At 45.4% G+C, this 17,836-nt stretch overlaps 1 protein-coding gene across 2 annotated transcripts in view; it reads left to right on the top strand.

Moving 5' to 3' along the window:
* Positions 1-17,836, top strand: part of LOC139541501 (collagen alpha-1(XXIV) chain-like) — a 316,499-nt gene that overhangs the window by 108,183 nt on the left and 190,480 nt on the right. For both annotated transcript variants that reach the window (XM_071346202.1, XM_071346201.1), the window contains exon 25: positions 2,689-2,742. In XM_071346202.1, coding sequence (XP_071202303.1) covers positions 2,689-2,742 — 54 coding nt within the window. The remainder of the gene's footprint in view (positions 1-2,688; positions 2,743-17,836) is intronic.

Raw genomic sequence — 17,836 nt, 5'->3', positions numbered from 1 at the left:
TCCCCATCCCCACTCTATACAACCCTCTTCTCTGTCTGTCCCCATCCCCACTCTATACAACCCTCCTCTCTGTCTGTCCCCATCCCCACTCTATACAGCCCTCCTCTCTGTCTGTCCCCATTCCCACTCTATACAGCCCTCCTCTCTGTCTGTACCCATTCCCACTCTATACAACCCTCCTCTCTGTCTGTCCCCGTCCCCACTCTATACAACCCTCCTCTCTGTCTGTCCCCATCCCCACTCTATACAGCCCTCCTCTCTGTCTGTCCCCATTCCCACTCTATACAGCCCTCCTCTCTGTCTGCCCCATCCCCACTCTATACAACCCTCCTCTCTGTCTGTCCCCATCCCCACTCTATACAACCCTCCTCTCTGTGTGTCCCCATCCCCACTCTATACAACCCTCCTCTCTGTCTGTCCCCATCCCCACTCTATACAACCCTCCTCTCTGTCTGTCCCCATCCCCACTCTATACAACCCTCCTCTCTGTCTGTCCCCATCCCCACTCTATACAACCCTCCTCTCTGTCTGTCCCCATCCCCACTCTATACAACCCTCCTCTCTGTCTGTCCCCATCCCCACTCTATACAACCCTCCTCTCAGACTTGAGCTCTGCAGTCTACCGCTAACAGTCTCCAAATGTGGCCTGTCTCTGTCAAACACACCCCTTGTTGAGTAACTATGACATGATTGGGAAAGATAGAAAGTAGACTGTGAAGAAAGAGGCAAGAAATTTAGCCACCAAAACACATAACACATCTAAGTACAGTACATCTCTTGTACAATAATTAAATACATCTCTCGTACAAGAATGAAATACATATTGCAAATTTGCCTCCTACAACGTAAGACAACCACAGTGACCACACTGGGTTTGGCAAACTTGGGACATGTTTTCACCAGCCTCTAACTACCCATTTCAGGATGCACTGGGGTCAAGAGATGCAGCTCCTCTCCTCGCCATAGACTCTGGCGCTGGGCCAAACCTCAGCCCTTTATCCAGATGACTGATCTGGAAGGGATTATTCTCCATGTTTTTTCTGATATTTACATTAGCCAGTGTTCTCTTCGTTAGCAAGAGGTCCACACGTGTCTGGCGAAGGTCAGTGGGATGTTAGATGGCTCTTCCAGCTGGACTAGAACTCTGCTGCTGCAGGCCTGCTACACAGAGCTGGGTGGCAGAACACTGTGTACAATTACATTGTTTGCTAAGAGTCCCGAAAATTAGAAACGAGCATGGAAAAATGTAATTTCATTACTCAGCCCCCTGGTGTTGAGTATTCCCTCCAAGCCAACTTACAAATAGATGAACAGGTTGTTGAGATATGTAGTTGTTTCTAGTTGTCACCTGATGCCTCTAGTTTGTGTTGCGTTATGTAAGGAAGCATGTTGCGTCACTTCACACACATCCACTATTAGTTTGCTGTTGTATTTGTGCTGTTGCCAGTGTCTTCTGTCTGTTTTGTCTTAAATGTTTATTGTATTTTTTATCCCAGCCCGTCCCCACAGGAGGCCTCTTGCCTCTTGCCAAGCAGTCAATGTAAATAGTACTTGTTTCTTAATTGGTAGCCTGTTTAAATAAAGGTTAAATAAAACATGTAAAAAATAGAATCAGCCCAGGTTAAATGGATGGATTCATCAGTATACTGTATTTACACCGGATTGGTTGGGATAACACACTACAGTCAGGTAAATACCGTACATGGATACAAGAGTGTACTGTATATGAAGCAAACAAAGGTCCCATACTTTAGAATACTGCTGCTGGGCAAAACGTATACTATAGTGTGAGAGACACACACAGAATATGGCCCCCAAATACTATACCATGTGTGACCTCATTTCTTTACCTACAGCAGTAAATAGCCTAGGACTATGGCTTGTGAATACTGGGAAAGGAATGTATGTTTTTATTGCCTTGTTCATACAACACAAAATTAGCATTTTGACATACATTTCATTGCCTCATTACTTTTTTAGTAACATGAAACATTGCATGTGATAATTACATTGTTCAGTTTAATGTGTTCAACTTTCATTGAGGGAATTTCCCCTTGGTTCCTTCATGGTTCCTTCATGTCATTTCCTTTATAAAGCATGTGATGCCACTACTTACCCCATCCTTACATCACCAATACACAGTCATCTATGACCCCCTGCATTCCTGCTGTCAAAACAGGTTGAAAAGAACTGTCTGATGGGTGGGGATCATCTCTCCCCTCATAGACGTACTTTACCCTGACGTGTGTATGCTATTGACCACTCTCTCTCTCTCCTCTCCCCTTTCTCCTTCTCTCTCTCTGCTCTTTCTCGCTCTCGCTCTCGCTTCTTTCTCTCTCACTCTCTCTCCTCTCCCCTTTCTCCTTCTCTCTCTCTGCTCTTTCTCGCTCTCGCTCTCGCTCTCGCTCTCTCTCTCCTCTCCCCTTTCTCCTTCTCTCTCTCTGCTCTTTCTATCTCTCGCTCTCTCTTTCTCTCACTCTCACTCTCTCTCCTCTCCCCCTTCTCTCTCTCTTCTCTTTCTATCTCTCCTCTCTCCCATCTTTCTCATCTCTTTCTCTTGCTCTCTTTCTCGCTCTCTTTCTCGCTCTCTCTCTCTCCTCTCCCCCTTTCTCCCTCTCTCTATCTCTCTCCCATCTCTCTCATCTCTTTATATTGCCTCTTTCCATTTCATCTCTCTCCCATCTGCAGGGTCCAGCGGGCCTGATCGGTACGTCAGGGGGAGCTGGAGATCCTGGTGAAAAGGTAGAGTGGTGTTTTTTCTGCCATTAGGCTTTGAGTGGATTAGCCAGACGCTGAGGGCCAGGCAGACAGACAGACCGAGAGACAGACAGACAGACAGACAGACAGACAGACAGACAGACAGACAGACAGACAGACAGACAGACAGACAGACAGACAGACAGACAGACAGACAGACAGACAGACAGACAGACTTAGACAAACACTGACCACCCTCACATCCATATCAATAATATAATAAACATCACCCAATATCATAAACATCACCCAGCAATTACTGTGTTCCCACTGTCTCTGTGTTCCCACTGTCTGGGTCATGCTCCTTAAATATGTAAGTCATTTTAAGTCTCCAAGCTGTATGAGGATAGAGAGACCCCTCGGGATGTTTCCCAACTAGTTCCTGTGCTTATGACAACACTAAACCCCAATCATCACCCTTCAACCCTCAACTGTCAGAACTCAGCTTCCCCTGCTGCTCCCTGACTGTTGACTTAAATTACTTCACTGAGGTCCTGACTGCTGAATATTGACAGGCACTCAGTTGGATGCCCCGGTCCAGCTCCCTAGCCTACCCAGCAACACCTTCTCTCTGTCAGAACATTGCTCTAAAATGCTTGCTCTCTCAGACAGACCTAGACCTATCAGCATATCACTGTGATATGCAAAATATATATATATTTATATATAAATAAATGGTGGGACTAACAGTAATAATAATAGTAGTAGTGGACATGGGATTACCATTAATAACAGCTACAACAACAATATTAATCAGAACAACAATACATTAAAGCAACAGTAGTAGACCAGTGTCAACATGACTGAGAAGACACATGACCTGGTACGAAAGACAAAACAAAACTAAGCTAAATGGGAAATATTATCAACATTACTTTGCATTTTTCACTGGCTGTCCCTCAGGCTGTGGCAGGAGGACACATATTTGGCTGCCAAAACTGCACATTTTGGCTTTTCACCCAACAAATATTTGAATTTTTCTTCATCTTTTATAGTTTCAAATTCTTTGTATTGAATTATAATTTTGGGAAAGAAATATGCTCTTAGGTCTGAGTATTTGTCACAGTGTAGTAGGAAATGCACTTCTGTCTCTACCTCTCCCCTGGAGCAGAGTGAGCACAGCCTGTCCTCCCTGGGCAGCCAGGTTTGTCTGTGACGACCGGTCTCTATAGCCAGACTGTGCTCACTGAGTCTGTACCTAGTCAATGTTTTCCTCAGTTTTCTATCAGTCACAGTGGTCAGATAGTCTGCCACCATGTACTGTCTGTTTAGAGCCAAATAGCATTGAAGTTTACTTAGATTTTTTGTGGTGTCTTTCCAATAGGTTATATATTTTTATTTTTGTTTTGTGATGATTTGGTTGGGCCAGATTTTCTGAGGGCTGTCCCGAGGCTCTATGGGGTTGGTTTGGGTTGGTGAACTGAGCCTCAGAACCAGCTGGCTGAGGGGACTCTTCTCTGGTTTCATCTCTTGACATTGTAGAGCTGTGTGATGGAATGTTTTAGGGTCACTTGTTTTTAGATGGTTGTAAAATTTGATGGCTCTTTTTTCTATTCGAATGAGGAGGGGATATTGGCCCAATTCTGCCCTACATGCGTTATTTGGAGTTTTTCTTTGTACTTGCAATACAGTCTTGCAAAACTCTGCATGCAATACTTCAATTGGATGTTTGTCCCATTTAGTAAATTCATTATTAGAGAGTGGACCCCATACTTCACTGCCATATAGAGCAATTGGTTCTATAACTGATTGAAAAATTTTGAGCCAGATTCTAATTGGAATTTCAATTTTGATGTTCCTTTTAATGGCATAGAATGCTCTTCTTGCTTTGTCTCTCAGCTCATTCACAGCCATGTGAAAGCTACCTGTGTTGCTGATATTTAGTCCTAGATATGTGTAGTTTTTGGTGTGTTCTAATAGAACTGTGTCCAAATAGAATTTATATTTGTCATCCTTATTTCCGGACCTTTTTTGGAATATCATTATATTTGTTTTTTTTAGGTTAACGGTCAGAGCCCAAGTCTGACAGAACCTGTGAAGATGATCTAGGTGTTGCTGTAACCCCTCTTTAGTGGGAGACAGCAGCACCAGGTCATCTGCGTACAGCAGACACTTGATTTCAGTGTTGTGTAGGGTGATACCAGGTGCTGTCGATTCTTCTAATGTTTTTGCCAATTCATTCATGTAGATGTTAAATAATGTTGGACTTATTGGGCAGCCCTGTTTCACTCCCCGCCCCTGAGAGAAGAAGTCTGTTTGCTTGTTGCCAATTTTAACCGCACATTTGTTTTTAGTGTACATTGATTTAATAAAATCATATGTTTTCCCTCCAATACCACTTTCTATTAGTTTATAAAAAAGACCTTCGTGCCAAATTGAATCAAATGCTTTCTTGAAATCTACAAAACACGAGTAGATTTTGCCTTTGTTTTGGTTAACTTGTTTATCAATTAGAGTGTGGAGGGTGTAAATGTGGTCTGTTGTACGATAATTTTTTAGAAATCCAATCTGGCTTCTGCTCAGGACGTTGTGTTCGTCAAGGAAATGATGTAGTCTGCTATTTATAATACTGCAGAGAATTTTCCCCAAGTTGCTGTTAACGCATATTCCTCTGTAATTATTTGGGTCAAATTTGTCTCCATTTTTATAGATTGGTGTGATCAGTCCCTGGTTCCAAATATCGGGGAAAATACCTGCAGTGAGGATAATGTTGAAGAGTTTGAGTATAGCCAATTTGAATTTGTGGTCTGTATATTTGATCATTTCATTTAAAATCCCATCAGCACCACAGGCCTTTTTGGGTTGGAGATTGCATATTTTTTCCAATAATTCTTCTTCTGTAATTGGGGTATCCACAGGATTCTGATAGTCTTTGACTGCTAATTCAAGGATTTGTAATTTTTCTTGTATATCTTTTTGTTCTGGGCTCTTTGTTATATTGCTGTAGAGGTTTGCAAAGTGATTTCTCCACATATCCCCATTTTGGATCTCTCTCGCTCTCGCTCTCGCTCTCGCTCTCGCTCTCTCTCTCTCTCTCTCTCTCTCTCTCTCTCTCTCTCTCTCTCTCTCTCTCTCTCTCTCTCTCTCTCTCTCTCTCTCTCTCTCTCTCTCTCTCTCTCTCTCTCTCTCTCTCTCTCTCTCTCTCTCTCTCTCTCTCTCTCTCTCTCTCTCAATTCAATTCAATTCAAGGGGCTAAATACTTTTTTGTATTTAGTCAGCCACCAATTGTGCAAGTTCTCCCACTTAAAAAGATGAGAGAGGCCTGTAATTTTCACCATAGGTACACTTCAACTATGACAGACAAAATGAGAAAAATATCCAGAAAATCACATTGTAGGATTTTTAATGAATTTATTTGCAAATTATGGTGGAAAATAAGTATTTGGTCACCTACAAACAAGCAAGATTTCTGTCTCTCACAGACCTGTAACTTCTTCTTTAAGAGGCTCCTCTGTCCTCCACTCGTTACCTGTATTAATGGCACCTGTTTGAACTTGTTATCAGTATAAAAGACACCTGTCCACAACCTCAAACAGTCACACTCCAAACTCCACTATGGCCAAGACCAAAGAGCTGTCAAAGGACACCAGAAACAAAATTGTAGACCTGCACCAGGCTGGGAAGACTGAATCTGCAATAGGTAAGCAGCTTGGTTTGAAGAAATCAACTGTGGGAGCAATTATTAGGAAATGGAAGACATACAAGACCACTGATAATCTCCCTCAATCTGGGGCTCCACGCAAGATCTCACCCCGTGGGGTCAAAATGATCACAAGAACGGTGAGCAAAAATCCCAGAACCACACGGGGGGACCTAGTGAATGACCTGCAGAGAGCTGGGACCAAAGTAACAAAGCCTACCATCAGTAACACACTACGCCGCCAGGGACTCAAATCCTGCAGTGCCAGACGTGTCCCCCTTCTTAAGCCAGTACATGTCCAGGCCCGTCTGAAGTTTGCTAGAGAGCATTTAGACGATCCAGAAGAAGATTGTGAGAATGTCATATGGTCAGATGAAACCAAAATATAACTTTTTGGTAAAAACTCAACTCGTCATGTTTGGAGGACAAAGAATGCTGAGTTGCATCCAAAGAACACCATACCTACTGTGAAGCATGGGGATGGAAACATCATGCTTTGGGGCTGCTTTTCTGCAAAGGGACCAGGACGACTGATCTGTGTAAAGGACAGAATGAATGGGGCCATGTATCGTGAGATTTTGAGTGAAAACCTCCTTCCATCAGCAAGGCCATTGAAGATGAAACGTGGCTGGGTCTTTCAGCATGACAATGATCCCAAACACACCGCCCATGCAACGAAGGAGTGGCTTCGTAAGAAGCATTTCAAGGTCCTGGAGTGGCCTAGCCAGTCTCCAGATCTCAACCCCATAGAAAATCTTTGGAGGGAGTTGAAAGTCCCTGTTGCCCAGCAACAGCCCCAAAACATCACTGCTCTAGAGGAGATCTGCATTGAGGAATGGGCCAAAATACCAGCAACAGTGTGTGAAAACCTTGTGAAGACTTACAGAAAACGTTTGACCTCTGTCATTGCCAACAAAGGGTATATAACAAAGTATTGAGATAAACTTTTGTTATTGACCAAATACTTATTTTCCACCATCATTTGCAAATAAATTCATTAAAAATCCTACAATGTGATTTTCTGGATTTTTTTTTTTCATTTTGTCTGTCATAGTTGAAGTGTACCTATGAATTACAGGCCTCTCTCATCTTTTTAAGTGGGAGAACTTGCACAATTGGTGGCTGACTAAATACTTTTTTGCCCAACTGTCAGACTGTTAGATACTAGAGGAGAGACCCAGTCAGGCTGTTAGATACTAGAGGAGAGACCCAGTCAGGCTGTTAGATACTAGAGGAGAGACCCAGTCAGACTGTTAGATACTAGAGGAGAGACCCAGTCAGACTGTTAGATACTAGAGGAGAGACCCAGTCAGACTGTTATATACTAGAGGAGAGACCCAGTCAGACTGTTAGATACTAGAGGAGAGACCCAGTCAGACTGTTAGATACTAGAGGAGAGACCCAGTCAGACTGTTAGATACTAGAGGAGAGACCCAGTCAGACTGTTAGATACTAGAGGAGAGACCCAGTCAGACTGTTAGATACTAGAGGAGAGACCCAGTCAGGCTGTTAGATACTAGAGGAGAGACCCAGTCAGACTGTTAGATACTAGAGGAGAGACCCAGTCAGACTGTTAGATACTAGAGGAGAGACCCAGTCAGACTGTTAGATACTAGAGGAGAGACCCAGTCAGACTGTTAGATACTAGAGGAGAGACCCAGTCAGACTGTTAGATACTAGAGGAGAGACCCAGTCAGACTGTTAGATACTAGAGGAGAGACCCAGTCAGGCTGTTAGATACTAGAGGAGAGACCCAGTCAGACTGTTAGATACTAGAGGAGAGACCCAGTCAGACTGTTAGATACTAGAGGAGAGACCCAGTCAGACTGTTAGATACTAGAGGAGAGACCCAGTCAGACTGTTAGATACTAGAGGAGAGACCCAGTCAGACTGTTATATACTAGAGGAGAGACCCAGTCAGACTGTTAGATACTAGAGGAGAGACCCAGTCAGACTGTTAGATACTAGAGGAGAGACCCAGTCAGACTGTTAGATACTAGAGGAGAGACCCAGTCAGACTGTTAGATACTAGAGGAGAGACCCAGTCAGACTGTTAGATACTAGAGGAGAGACCCAGTCAGGCTGTTAGATACTAGAGGAGAGACCCAGTCAGACTGTTAGATACTAGAGGAGAGACCCAGTCAGACTGTTAGATACTAGAGGAGAGACCCAGTCAGACTGTTAGATACTAGAGGAGAGACCCAGTCAGGCTGTTAGATACTAGAGGAGAGACCCAGTCAGACTGTTAGATACTAGAGGAGAGATCCAGTCAGACTGTTAGATACTAGAGGAGAGACCCAGTCAGACTGTTAGATACTAGAGGAGAGACCCAGTCATGCTGTTAGATACTAGAGGAGAGACCCAGTCAGGCTGTTAGATACTAGAGGAGAGACCCAGTCAGACTGTTAGATACTAGAGGAGAGACCCAGTCAGACTGTTAGATACTAGAGGAGAGACCCAGTCATGCTGTTAGATACTAGAGGAGAGACCCAGTCAGGCTGTTAGATACTAGAGGAGAGACCCAGTCAGACTGTTAGATACTAGAGGAGAGACCCAGTCATGCTGTTAGATACTAGAGGAGAGACCCAGTCAGACTGTTAGATACTAGAGGAGAGATCCAGTCAGACTGTTAGATACTAGAGGAGAGACCCAGTCAGACTGTTAGATACTAGAGGAGAGACCCAGTCAGACTCTTAGATACTAGAGGAGAGACCCAGTCATGCTGTTAGATACTAGAGGAGAGACCCAGTCAGACTGTTAGATACTAGAGGAGAGACCCAGTCAGACTGTTAGATACTAGAGGAGAGACCCAGTCAGGCTGTTAGATACTAGAGGAGAGACCCAGTCAGACTGTTAGATACTAGAGGAGAGACCCAGTCAGACTGTTAGATACTAGAGGAGAGACCCAGTCAGGCTGTTAGATACTAGAGGAGAGACCCAGTCAGACTGTTAGATACTAGAGGAGAGACCCAGTCAGACTGTTAGATACTAGAGGAGAGACCCAGTCAGGCTGTTAGATACTAGAGGAGAGACCCAGTCAGGCTGTTAGATACTAGAGGAGAGACCCAGTCAGACTGTTAGATACTAGAGGAGAGACCCAGTCAGACTGTTAGATACTAGAGGAGAGACCCAGTCAGACTGTTAGATACTAGAGGAGAGACCCAGTCAGACTGTTAGATACTAGAGGAGAGACCCAGTCAGACTGTTAGATACTAGAGGAGAGACCCAGTCAGGCTGTTAGAAACTAGAGGAGAGACCCAGTCAGACTGTTAGAGACTAGAGGAGAGACCCAGTCAGACTGTTAGATACTAGAGGAGAGACCCAGTCAGACTGTTAGATACTAGAGGAGAGACCTAGTCAGACTGTTAGATACTAGAGGAGAGACCCAGTCAGACTGTTAGATACTAGAGGAGAGACCCAGTCAGACTGTTAGATACTAGAGGAGAGACCCAGTCAGACTGTTAGATACTAGAGGAGAGACCTAGTCAGACTGTTAGATACTAGAGGAGAGACCCAGTCAGACTGTTAGATACTAGAGGAGAGACCCAGTCAGACTGTTAGATACTAGAGGAGAGACCCAGTCAGACTGTTAGATACTAGAGGAGAGACCTAGTCAGACTGTTAGATACTAGAGGAGAGACCCAGTCAGACTGTTAGATACTAGAGGAGAGACCCAGTCATGCTGTTAGATACTAGAGGAGAGACCCAGTCAGGCTGTTAGATACTAGAGGAGAGACCCAGTCAGACTGTTAGATACTAGAGGAGAGACCCAGTCAGACTGTTAGATACTAGAGGAGAGACCCAGCCAGACTGTTAGATACTAGAGGAGAGACCCAGTCAGACTGTTAGATACTAGAGGAGAGACCCAGTCAGACTGTTAGATACTAGAGGAGAGACCCAGTCAGACTGTTAGATACTAGAGGAGAGACCCAGTCAGACTGTTATATACTAGAGGAGAGACCCAGTCAGACTGTTAGATACTAGAGGAGAGATCCAGTCAGACTGTTAGATACTAGAGGAGAGACCCAGTCAGGCTGTTAGATACTAGAGGAGAGACCCAGTCAGGCTGTTAGATACTAGAGGAGAGACCCAGTCAGGGTGTTAGATACTAGAGGAGAGACCCAGTCAGACTGTTAGATACTAGAGGAGAGACCCAGTCAGACTGTTAGATACTAGAGGAGAGACCCAGTCGGACTGTTAGATACTAGAGGAGAGACCCAGTCAGACTGTTAGATACTAGAGGAGAGACCCAGTCAGACTGTTAGATACTAGAGGAGAGACCCAGTCCGACTGTTAGATACTAGAGGAGAGACCCAGTCAGACTGTTAGATACTAGAGGAGAGACCCAGTCAGACTGTTAGATACTAGAGGAGAGACCCAGTCAGACTGTTAGATACTAGAGGAGAGACACAGTCAGACTGTTAGATACTAGAGGAGAGACCCAGTCAGACTGTTAGATATTAGAGGAGAGACCCAGTCATGCTGTTAGATACTAGAGGAGAGACCCAGTCAGACTGTTAGATACTAGAGGAGAGACCCAGTCAGACTGTTAGATACTAGAGGAGCGACCCAGTCAGACTGTTAGATACTAGAGGAGAGACCCAGTCAGACTGTTAGATACTAGAGGAGAGACCCAGTCAGACTGTTAGATACTAGAGGAGAGACCCAGTCAGACTGTTAGATACTAGAGGAGAGACCCAGTCAGACTGTTAGATACTAGAGGAGAGACCCAGTCAGACTGTTAGATACTAGAGGAGAGACCCAGTCAGACTGTTATATACTAGAGGAGAGACCCAGTCAGACTGTTATATACTAGAGGAGAGACCCAGTCAGACTGTTAGATACTAGAGGAGAGACCCAGTCAGACTGTTAGATACTAGAGGAGAGACCCAGTCAGACTGTTAGATACTAGAGGAGAGACCTAGTCAGACTGTTAGATACTAGAGGAGAGACCCAGTCAGACTGTTAGATACTAGAGGAGAGACCCAGTCAGACTGTTAGATACTAGAGGAGAGACCCAGTCAGACTGTTAGATACTAGAGGAGAGACCCAGTCAGACTGTTAGATACTAGAGGAGAGACCCAGTCAGACTGTTAGATACTAGAGGAGTGACCCAGTCAGACTGTTAGATACTAGAGGAGAGACCCAGTCAGACTGTTAGATACTAGAGGAGAGACCCAGTCAGACTGTTAGATACTAGAGGAGAGACCCAGTCAGACTGTTAGATACTAGAGGAGAGACCCAGTCAGGCTGTTAGATACTAGAGGAGAGACCCAGTCAGACTGTTAGATACTAGAGGAGAGACCCAGTCAGACTGTTAGATACTAGAGGAGAGACCCAGTCGGACTGTTAGATACTAGAGGAGAGACCCAGTCAGACTGTTAGATACTAGAGGAGAGACCCAGTCAGACTGTTAGATACTAGAGGAGAGACCCAGTCCGACTGTTAGATACTAGAGGAGAGACCCAGTCAGACTGTTAGATACTAGAGGAGAGACCCAGTCAGACTGTTAGATACTAGAGGAGAGACCCAGTCAGACTGTTAGATACTAGAGGAGAGACACAGTCAGACTGTTAGATACTAGAGGAGAGACCCAGTCAGACTGTTAGATATTAGAGGAGAGACCCAGTCAGACTGTTAGATACTAGAGGAGAGACCCAGTCAGACTGTTAGATACTAGAGGAGAGACCCAGTCAGACTGTTAGATACTAGAGGAGCGACCCAGTCAGACTGTTAGATACTAGAGGAGAGACCCAGTCAGACTGTTAGATACTAGAGGAGAGACCCAGTCAGACTGTTAGATACTAGAGGAGAGACCCAGTCAGACTGTTAGATACTAGAGGAGAGACCCAGTCAGACTGTTAGATACTAGAGGAGAGACCCAGTCAGACTGTTAGATACTAGAGGAGAGACCCAGTCAGACTGTTATATACTAGAGGAGAGACCCAGTCAGACTGTTATATACTAGAGGAGAGACCCAGTCAGGCTGTTAGATACTAGAGGAGAGACCCAGTCAGACTGTTAGATACTAGAGGAGAGACCCAGTCAGACTGTTAGATACTAGAGGAGAGACCTAGTCAGACTGTTAGATACTAGAGGAGAGACCCAGTCAGACTGTTAGATACTAGAGGAGAGACCCAGTCAGACTGTTAGATACTAGAGGAGAGACCCAGTCAGACTGTTAGATACTAGAGGAGAGACCCAGTCAGACTGTTAGATACTAGAGGAGAGACCCAGTCAGACTGTTAGATACTAGAGGAGAGACCCAGTCAGACTGTTAGATACTAGAGGAGAGACCCAGTCAGACTGTTAGATACTAGAGGAGAGACCCAGTCAGACTGTTAGATACTAGAGGAGAGACCCAGTCAGACTGTTAGATACTAGAGGAGAGACCCAGTCAGGCTGTTAGATACTAGAGGAGAGACCCAGTCAGACTGTTAGATACTAGAGGAGAGACCCAGTCAGACTGTTAGATACTAGAGGAGAGACCCAGTCAGACTGTTAGATACTAGAGGAGAGACCCAGTCAGGCTGTTAGAGACTAGAGGAGCGACCCAGTCAGACTGTTAGAGACTAGAGGAGAGACCCAGTCAGACTGTTAGATACTAGAGGAGAGACCCAGTCAGACTGTTAGATACTATAGGAGAGATCCAGTCAGGCTGTTAGATACTAGAGGAGAGACCCAGTCAGACTGTTAGAGACTAGAGGAGAGACCCAGTCAGACTGTTAGATACTAGAGGAGAGACCCAGTCAGACTGTTAGATACTAGAGGAGAGACCCAGTCAGACTGTTAGATACTAGAGGAGAGATCCAGTCAGGCTGTTAGATACTAGAGGAGAGACCCAGTCAGACTGTTAGATACTAGAGGAGAGACCCAGTCAGGCTGTTAGATACTAGAGGAGAGACCCAGTCAGACTGTTAGATACTAGAGGAGAGACCCAGTCAGGCTGTTAGATACTAGAGGAGAGACCCAGTCAGACTGTTAGATACTAGAGGAGAGACCCAGTCAGACTGTTAGATACTAGAGGAGAGACCCAGTCAGACTGTTAGATACTAGAGGAGAGACCCAGTCAGACTGTTAGATACTAGAGGAGAGACCCAGTCAGACTGTTAGATACTAGAGGAGAGACCCAGTCATGCTGTTAGATACTAGAGGAGAGACCCAGTCAGACTGTTAGATACTAGAGGAGAGACCCAGTCAGACTGTTAGATACTAGAGGAGAGACCCAGTCAGACTGTTAGATACTAGAGGAGAGACCCAGTCAGACTGTTAGATACTAGAGGAGAGACCCAGTCAGACTGTTAGATACTAGAGGAGAGACCCAGTCAGACTGTTAGAGACTAGAGGAGAGACCCAGTCAGACTGTTAGATACTAGAGGAGAGACCCAGTCAGACTGTTAGATACTAGAGGAGAGACCCAGTCAGACTGTTAGATACTAGAGGAGAGACCCAGTCAGACTGTTAGATACTAGAGGAGAGACCCAGTCATGCTGTTAGATACTAGAGGAGAGACCCAGTCAGACTGTTAGATACTAGAGGAGAGACCCAGTCAGACTGTTAGATACTAGAGGAGAGACCCAGTCAGACTGTTAGATACTAGAGGAGAGACCCAGTCAGACTGTTAGATACTAGAGGAGAGACCCAGTCAGACTGTTAGATACTAGAGGAGAGACCCAGTCAGACTGTTATAGACTAGAGGAGAGACCCAGTCAGACTGTTAGATACTAGAGGAGAGACCCAGTCAGACTGTTAGATACTAGAGGAGAGACCCAGTCAGACTGTTAGATACTAGAGGAGAGACCCAGTCAGACTGTTAGAGACTAGAGGAGAGACCCAGTCAGGCTGTTAGAGACTAGAGGAGAGACCCAGTCATGCTGTTAGAGACTAGAGGAGAGACCCAGTCAGACTGTTAGATACTAGAGGAGAGACCCAGTCAGACTGTTAGATACTAGAGGAGAGACCCAGTCAGACTGTTAGATACTAGAGGAGAGACCCAGTCAGGCTGTTAGATACTAGAGGAGAGATCCAGTCAGACTGTTAGATACTAGAGGAGAGACCCAGTCAGGCTGTTAGATACTAGAGGAGAGACCCAGTCATGCTGTTAGAGACTAGAGGAGAGACCCAGTCAGACTGTTAGATACTAGAGGAGAGATCCAGTCAGACTGTTAGATACTAGAGGAGAGACCCAGTCATGCTGTTAGAGACTAGAGGAGAGACCCAGTCAGACTGTTAGAGACTAGAGGAGAGACCCAGTCAGACTGTTAGATACTAGAGGAGAGATCCAGTCAGACTGTTAGATACTAGAGGAGAGACCCAGTCAGACTGTTAGATACTAGAGGAGAGACCCAGTCATGCTGTTAGAGACTAGAGGAGAGACCCAGTCAGACTGTTAGATACTAGAGGAGAGACCCAGTCAGGCTGTTAGATACTAGAGGAGAGACCCAGTCATGCTGTTAGATACTAGAGGAGAGACCCAGTCAGACTGTTAGATACTAGAGGAGAGACCCAGTCAGACTGTTAGATACTAGAGGAGAGACCCAGTCAGACTGTTAGATACTAGAGGAGAGACCCAGTCAGACTGTTAGATACTAGAGGAGAGACCCAGTCAGACTGTTAGAGACTAGAGGAGAGACCCAGTCAGACTGTTAGATACTAGAGGAGAGACCCAGTCAGACTGTTAGATACTAGAGGAGAGACCCAGTCAGACTGTTAGATACTAGAGGAGAGACCCAGTCAGACTGTTAGAGACTAGAGGAGAGACCCAGTCAGGCTGTTAGAGACTAGAGGAGAGACCCAGTCATGCTGTTAGAGACTAGAGGAGAGACCCAGTCAGACTGTTAGATACTAGAGGAGAGACCCAGTCATGCTGTTAGATACTAGAGGAGAGACCCAGTCAGACTGTTAGATACTAGAGGAGAGACCCAGTCAGGCTGTTAGATACTAGAGGAGAGATCCAGTCAGACTGTTAGATACTAGAGGAGAGACCCAGTCAGGCTGTTAGATACTAGAGGAGAGACCCAGTCATGCTGTTAGAGACTAGAGGAGAGACCCAGTCAGACTGTTAGATACTAGAGGAGAGATCCAGTCAGACTGTTAGATACTAGAGGAGAGACCCAGTCATGCTGTTAGAGACTAGAGGAGAGACCCAGTCAGACTGTTAGAGACTAGAGGAGAGACCCAGTCAGACTGTTAGATACTAGAGGAGAGATCCAGTCAGACTGTTAGATACTAGAGGAGAGACCCAGTCAGACTGTTAGATACTAGAGGAGAGACCCAGTCATGCTGTTAGAGACTAGAGGAGAGACCCAGTCAGACTGTTAGATACTAGAGGAGAGACCCAGTCAGGCTGTTAGATACTAGAGGAGAGATCCAGTCAGGCTGTTAGATACTAGAGGAGAGACCCAGTCAGACTGTTAGATACTAGAGGAGAGACCCAGTCAGACTGTTAGATACTAGAGGACAGACCCAGTCAGGCTGTTAGATACTAGAGGAGAGACCCAGTCAGGCTGTTAGATACTAGAGGAGAGATCCAGTCAGACTGTTAGATACTAGAGGAGAGATCCAGTCAGACTGTTAGATACTAGAGGAGAGATCCAGTCAGACTGTTAGATACTAGAGGAGAGACCCAGTCAGACTGTTAGATACTAGAGGAGAGACCCAGTCAGACTGTTAGATACTAGAGGAGAGACCTAGTCAGACTGTTAGATACTAGAGGAGAGACCCAGTCAGGCTGTTAGATACTAGAGGAGAGACCCAGTCAGACTGTTAGATACTAGAGGAGAGACCCAGTCAGACTGTTAGATACTAGAGGAGAGACCCAGTCAGACTGTTAGATACTAGAGGAGAGATCCAGTCAGACTGTTAGATACTAGAGGAGAGACCCAGTCAGGCTGTTAGATACTAGAGGAGAGACCCAGTCAGACTGTTAGATACTAGAGGAGAGACCCAGTCAGACTGTTAGATACTAGAGGAGAGACCCAGTCAGACTGTTAGATACTAGAGGAGAGACCCAGTCAGACTGTTAGATACTAGAGGAGAGACCCAGTCAGACTGTTAGATACTAGAGGAGAGACCCAGTCAGACTGTTAGATACTAGAGGAGAGACCCAGTCAGGCTGTTAGAAACTAGAGGAGAGACCCAGTCAGACTGTTAGAGACTAGAGGAGAGACCCAGTCAGACTGTTAGATACTAGAGGAGAGACCCAGTCAGACTGTTAGATACTAGAGGAGAGACCTAGTCAGACTGTTAGATACTAGAGGAGAGACCCAGTCAGACTGTTAGATACTAGAGGAGAGACCCAGTCAGACTGTTAGATACTAGAGGAGAGACCCAGTCAGACTGTTAGATACTAGAGGAGAGACCTAGTCAGACTGTTAGATACTAGAGGAGAGACCCAGTCAGACTGTTAGATACTAGAGGAGAGACCCAGTCAGACTGTTAGATACTAGAGGAGAGACCCAGTCAGACTGTTAGATACTAGAGGAGAGACCTAGTCAGACTGTTAGATACTAGAGGAGAGACCCAGTCAGACTGTTAGATACTAGAGGAGAGACCCAGTCATGCTGTTAGATACTAGAGGAGAGACCCAGTCAGGCTGTTAGATACTAGAGGAGAGACCCAGTCAGACTGTTAGATACTAGAGGAGAGACCCAGTCAGACTGTTAGATACTAGAGGAGAGACCCAGCCAGACTGTTAGATACTAGAGGAGAGACCCAGTCAGACTGTTAGATACTAGAGGAGAGACCCAGTCAGACTGTTAGATACTAGAGGAGAGACCCAGTCAGACTGTTAGATACTAGAGGAGAGACCCAGTCAGACTGTTATATACTAGAGGAGAGACCCAGTCAGACTGTTAGATACTAGAGGAGAGATCCAGTCAGACTGTTAGATACTAGAGGAGAGACCCAGTCAGGCTGTTAGATACTAGAGGAGAGACCCAGTCAGACTGTTAGATACTAGAGGAGAGACCCAGTCAGGGTGTTAGATACTAGAGGAGAGACCCAGTCAGACTGTTAGATACTAGAGGAGAGACCCAGTCAGACTGTTAGATACTAGAGGAGAGACCCAGTCAGACTGTTAGATACTAGAGGAGAGACCCAGTCAGACTGTTAGATACTAGAGGAGAGACCCAGTCAGACTGTTAGATACTAGAGGAGAGACCCAGTCAGACTGTTAGATACTAGAGGAGAGACCCATTCAGACTGTTAGATACTAGAGGAGAGACCCAGTCAGACTGTTAGATACTAGAGGAGAGACCCAGTCAGACTGTTAGATACTAGAGGAGAGACCCAGTCAGACTGTTAGATACTAGAGGAGAGACCCAGTCAGACTGTTAGATACTAGAGGAGAGACCCAGTCAGGCTGTTAGATACTAGAGGAGAGACCCAGTCATGCTGTTAGAGACTAGAGGAGAGACCCAGTCAGACTGTTAGATACTA

This window comes from Salvelinus alpinus, chromosome 16 (assembly GCF_045679555.1).
Source record: "Salvelinus alpinus chromosome 16, SLU_Salpinus.1, whole genome shotgun sequence".
NCBI lineage: Eukaryota > Metazoa > Chordata > Actinopteri > Salmoniformes > Salmonidae > Salvelinus > Salvelinus alpinus.
This window is presented reverse-complemented; position numbering and strand designations above follow the sequence as displayed.